This window comes from Panthera uncia, chromosome B4 (genome assembly GCF_023721935.1).
Source record: "Panthera uncia isolate 11264 chromosome B4, Puncia_PCG_1.0, whole genome shotgun sequence".
In the NCBI taxonomy this organism is placed as follows: Eukaryota; Metazoa; Chordata; class Mammalia; order Carnivora; family Felidae; genus Panthera; species Panthera uncia.
In genome coordinates, this window is record NC_064809.1 from 13,666,041 (window position 1) to 13,672,040 (window position 6,000).

General features: G+C 48.0%; 1 protein-coding gene across 3 annotated transcripts in view; it reads right to left on the minus strand.

The window, feature by feature from the left end:
• Window positions 1-5,379, minus strand: part of NMT2 (N-myristoyltransferase 2) — a 74,533-nt gene extending 69,154 nt beyond the window's left edge. The window contains exon 1 of one of the 3 annotated variants that reach the window (XM_049624656.1): window positions 5,104-5,376. In XM_049624656.1, coding sequence (XP_049480613.1) covers window positions 5,104-5,213 — 110 coding nt within the window. In that variant the 5' untranslated portion in view covers window positions 5,214-5,376. Of the gene's footprint in view, window positions 1-5,103 lie in introns of all 3 variants that reach the window. The other 2 variants (XM_049624657.1, XM_049624658.1) reach the window with 2 other exon arrangements.
• Between the last annotated feature and the right edge of the window lie 621 nt (window positions 5,380-6,000).

The window sequence follows — 6,000 nt, forward strand, 5'->3', positions numbered from 1 at the left end:
AAATATGCACTTTTTAATATACATTACAATGTTAGTGGATTAAACTGTCAATAGTGGTTTCTCTAGTAAATAAGATGACCAGGCGCCTTCAACTCTTTATACACTTTATTGTTTGAATTTTTTTTAAGTAGGCTTCAAACCCACTGCAGAGCCCAAAGTGGGACTTGAACTCATGACCCTGAGATCAAGACCTGAGCTGAGATCAAGAGTTGGACACTTAACTAACTGAGCCACCCAGGCACCCCTGCTTGAATTTTTAATACTGCATATTTTACTCTTAAAATGAATAAAAGTCAGAAACATATTTTCAAATACAAGAACAACAACAAAAAAAAATCAACCAACTTTTTCTTGAACTTGGTACAGAATTTGGTTCCACTCCCTGAGTTAACTAAGCAACTGACTTTAACTCCTATATATTTAGTGTGGACACTTGTGTTAACAAACAACTTCAGCATGATGAAGAGTGTGTCCCATACCTTGATATTTTCCAGAGTTTAGGTAAACTTCTGGAAAAAGTTTGTTCTGAGCCCAAAGTGATATCACATTTCAGATGCAAGTCAGAGCAGACATTTGATGATTTCAGACTGTTACTGGAATTGAGGGAGTTGTTGGGCATAAGCTGTTAACACACCTTTCCATTTAGATCTACACAGTTGATAACAGATCAGATTTCAGAAAGGGCAGCTTTGAATTATCCTACGAAGTTCCCACAGCCGGTCTCAATGATACACAGATAAAGTCAGAAAGAACAATATACTGTGCAGAGAATAACTTCAATGTCCCCCCTATATGGGGTGTGGGAGAAGAGAGGTTACGTTCTTTGTTCTTTGTTCAATCCAAAGATTTAATCTTTACCAAATACCAGACCTTCATTTTTCTAAGGAGAAAAAAAAAAAAAAAAAGTCTTAAAAATGTCTCAGAATAACCCTCAAATACTACAGCTATTTCATATCTACCTCAGGGAATAATTTGGCCATTCATCTGCCAACAACGGCATATTCATAAATGTTTATGTTACTCCCTAGGTAAATATTCCTGGTAGCTGCCTCCTATTCCACCACACTGAATATTGAGGAAAACGCTCTTGGTGGGAAGGAGATAAAAGCCATCAATTTGTCTAAGAAAATGTTTTTTCTCTTTCCTTTTTTTTTTTTTTTTTTTGCATTGTGAAAATCTGTGTTGGTAAAGCCAGAAAAGGGATTTGGTTTTGTTGCCGACCTGAATGCTAATTTTATTTGGGGCCAATTGTGTGACAATGCCTCCAACACTGGCCAATAACTATGCTTCATGTGAGGTGTGGCAGGCCGAGTAAGAGATAATTACCACCACCCAGTGTACTTTACAAATGGGGAAAAGATGCATAAAATGGGGCAAGGACCAGCGGTGCCTGGTGGCTCAATTGGTTAAGCGTCCAACTTTCAGTTCAGGTCATGATCTCATGGCAGTTTGCGGGCTCGAGCCCCACATCGAGCTCCGTGCTGACAGTGCAGAGCCTGCTTAGGATTCTCTCTCTCCCTCTCTACCCTTCCTGTGTGCACCCTCTCTCTTTCAAAATAAATAAACTAAAAAAAAAAAAAAAAAAAAAAAAAAAAAAGGGCAAGAATGAGAAAATAGTGAAATTTGCCCTGTCCTCAAAGTTTCCCCAAATCCCTTCCGAAGAAAGTAACAGAAACCACCTATGCATCAAACGGAGAGAAGTATTAAAGGTCCATGAGTATTTACCTAACCTCAAACCCACCTGGGAAAGCTGCACGGGAAGTCACCCTAAAGGGAACCTCTTTAGTAGCACAGTCAACCCCAGTAGAACAGAAACCTTCAGTCATCTGAACCCTTTCTAATTATTCACATAGAAAGCTGGACTGAAGTAAAATTTCATCTACTTAGAAAGTCTTTGCTAAGAAAATTACAGTACAAACACAATTACTTTAGAACTTCCAATTTGCTTGACAGTTTTCAAGTTCCCTCCACGCTCTTTACAAGGTTACTTCCCCTAATTGTGAGGCATATGTTACAAGGGAATTATTTAAACAATCTAGGTAATCCTTTATTGGTCTTTTCACAGAGCATAAAACATTTCATTCATGGGCTTGAAATATTATCCACAAAAATGCAATGATCTTTTAAGTCCATAAAGAAAATTCCATGAAAATGAAAGAAGAAAAGCATACATAGTAATGTTGACATTTTGGTGCAAAAGAATCTAATTTGGTATTTTCCTTTTATCTAAGGCTCTAGTTGCAACTAATATGTCTAAAACAAGCAGTAAATACATGACAGCTGACCCCTGAACATCGGGGGTGTTAGGGTTCTGAATGCCTACGCTGTCAGAAATCTTTGTATAAATTTGACTCCCCCAAAACTTAACTACTAACGACACAGTGGTGACCAGAAGCCTCACTGATAACATGAGCAGTCAATGAACACCTATTTTGTATATATATTATATACGGTATTCTCGCAATTAAGCCAGCTGGAAAAAGACAATGTTATTATGAACATCATAAGGAAGAGACAAAATATTTGCATAGTGTGCTGTATTTATGGAAAAACATCCGTGTATAACCGGACCTGTGCGTTTCAAACCAGTGTTGTTCAAGCGTCAACTGCATACTCAATAGTGGGAGGAAATTAATTCCTTCTGGCCACCAGGATAGTATTTAGTAAATCACTGCTTTGTGTACTGACCCATACCTCGTGGCCTGTGTACTGACCCATACCTCGCGGCCTCAAAGCGATAATTCATCATTCTTAAGTAATCTCTACACCCAACGTGGGGCTCGAACTCAAGACCCCAAAATCAAGAGTGGCAGGCTCTACTGACTGAGCCAGCCAGGCGCCGCTTCAACAATTCATCATTAAAAAGTAGAGTGTTTACCTACGCATTCCTCCAAAGGCTCCTTATTTGTAATTTAATTTAAACTGGTAGAGAAGGAAGAGGTCAAGCAGAGAAAACCTCTTTTCAAATGTTAACATTTACAAACTGGAGCGATGTAAGAAAAAAACCCAGGTTTCACTGAGCCATACCATCAGGACACAAGTCAAATAAAACACGAATACCCCCAAATCTGGCACACACCATCGAAATTCAAACCCCCCAAAAAAGCAGTCCAACAAGCCCGGCAACATGAATTTTTACTGCTGTCCTCACATTTAACAGACTACCAAAAAAAATCCTTCTATATCAATCTCTTACCACTAGAAGCTGTTGTATTACCCGTTCTTGGTTAAAACACTTGTCTACTGGGCATCTCTACATTTCGAGTAACTGTGCTAATATATGCTATGTGGATGTACAAGGCTGAAAACCTCTGAAGGGGACAGAGAGATGCCTCTGGGTGCCGATCCGGGAAATTCACACAGCCAAGGGAGCCCCGGCTTCCCAGATCAGTGGACACACAGATAAATAATTCTCTGTAGCATGGACGTTCTGGACTGTGTAGGGAAGGAGGTACAGATCAAACCTTCCAAAGACTTAATAACAGAAATTACAGCGGAGAAGAGAAAAGTCCAGGGTCTCCTCAGAAAGATAATGGACAGGTGCTGAAGTTATTGGGGTAACCCGTCCCATGTGCACCTGGGCCCATTCTAGCACTAACGCTATTGTCTCAAAAGCGAATTTATATTTAGCTAGCTATCACAGGCACATTTCTATCACTGCATAAACAGAACTCAGGCTCAGATTTCTGTAAGAATTTCCTTTCCTCTTAAAAAAAGAAATTCTAGACTTGAATTGTAACATTCGGTACTTGGAGGCGCCACCCAAGAATTCGTTACAAAAAAAAAAAAAAGCGACTTGCAAATGGGAGAAAGATTTAGTCAGCTTTTCTTTTTCTTGATCTCTTTTAATATTTTCTAACACATTAAAAGCTCAGTAAAAGTTCTTTTCTTAAACAAATCTCCAAGCAGACGTTAAACAGAATGCAAATGCTTTACACTTTAAATCGTCAATCACTGAAAGAATCCTCTCCATGAACTGAATAAATAAGCCATCTGTGTCTAAGGCCTCCCTATCATGTTTTCAAGCTGACCCACTTCTTCAGTCACCACGGTTTGCAAAATCTCACATCCAAGGGGCGGCAGGAAGTGCTCGGTACCAGCGCAGTGTGAAGCCGACGGGGTAAAAGGGTAATGCAAACACCACCTTTCAGGACACCAGTCTTATTTAAAATGACCGCCTCCCCCCTCCCAGACTCTAAAAACAGAACTTCAATACCCTTAACCGGAAGCAATCTTTTCTCCAAAGCGAGAGCAAATCTAGTCTGCGGGGGAGAAAGGGGAGCCGGCCAGTGAAAAGGAATCAGAGGAAACCTGATCGGGTGCTAAAATCCTTGGTGCCTCTGGCTTCGGAGATCAAACACCCGCTCTGCAAGCAGGATCTGTTCAGACCAGCGGGAGCTGGCCCCCAAGCCTGAACCCAAATCAGCGGACCGGACCTGCTTTACGGAGCTCTGCAGGCACGCCGGGCAGTGGCAAACCCGCGCGTCCGCGGGGGCTCTCCGCGCGGGGCGGGAGGGGGCAGCGGCCGCGAAGCACAACTTTCCGCAGTTCCGCGCCTCCAGCGAGCAACCGACCCGGCGCAAATGTCAAACCACTGCCCCCACCATCAGCTCCTCTTTTTTTTTTTTTTTTTTTCTGGAGGTGGCGGCGGCTGGGGGAGGGGTGGGAAGGTCTAGAAGGACTTAGGAGAGGATGACAAGGAACGGAAAGGGACGACTTCCCACAAACGGGGCCGCCACAAAGGGACGGGGACCGCGCCTCCCCTAGGTCCCGCCGAGTCGCACACCGGCCAGGACCGCACGTCGCACCCGCGGGCCGGGGCCGGGCTCAGGAGGCGGCGGGGACGAGCAGGGACCGGCCAGCCCCGCGGCAGGTGACAGCGGCGTCGCCGGTCCCCGCACGGGGGGCCCGCGCCTCCCCGCCCACCCCGGGCCTCGCCTCCGCCGCGCCGCCCGCGAGCCCCCGGGAGCCGGATCTCAGCGGGCCTGGGGACCTCCCGCCCCCTCAGAGCGGCCCCGGCCCCGCCCGCGCCCCCGGACCCGGCGTCCGAGCGCAGCCCGCGCCGCGCGCTGTCCCCGCGCCCCGTGCCGCCCGCGCGCCTACCCTTTGGCGTGCTCCGTCTCCTCCTCATTGTCCCCGTCTATCCCGCACGTGTCCTGGTCGTCCAGCTCCAGGCTCTGCTGGCTGGCCGCAGACTCGCTGTCCTCCGCCATCGCGGCGGCGCGGGCTGGGGAGGCGGCGCTCGGGGCCGCGGGCGTGGGGGGCCGGCGCGGCGGCGTCGCCAGCAGCTCCCCCTAGTGCCGCCCGCCGTCTCCTCGGAGCCAGGAGCCGTGGCGCCGCGCCCACCGGCCCCGCCCGGCCTGGGCCCGCCCACCGCGGCGGGGGCGGGGAGGGGTGGGCACACCTCGCGGCGCCTGGGGCGGGGGGAGGGGCCGAGGCGGAGGCGGGCGGCGCGGGGTGGTCGCGAGCCCTGGGGAGGGCGCGGGCGCCGAGCCCCTGGAACCCGAGCCCGTCCCGCCCCTCATCTCTGCCGCAACACGCAGACTCCCAAATCCGTGGGTCTTCGTTTCGGAACGCGGTCCCCGCGATTTGACACCTCTACAGGTTAGGAAGCGCGTTTAACCATTGCAGGGATCTTCAACCCAAGAATAGGTGTGCCGAGGCTCCTGATTTCTAGAAGCCTCCCCCACGCATACATACACGCAGACATACAATTCCATTTCTTGTAACTGTCTTTCCAATACACGGTAAAATCAAAGTCAAAACAGAGTGCTTCCCACCTCCCCACCTCCCCATTCCAACAGACTGGCAGGCCTAAAACTCTTAACAGAAAAATTCTGAGCTGCCCCTGTTTTCGGTGGACATCACAGGCATCCGCTCAGAGCGCAACAACCATCTTGGGGGAATTGGGGTAATCCTGTCCGTGGCGCTGGGGGACTGGACAGTGTCACGTAGGCCACTTTGGCTCCGCCAAGGAGAAGTCATAACCGGGCTCTTATT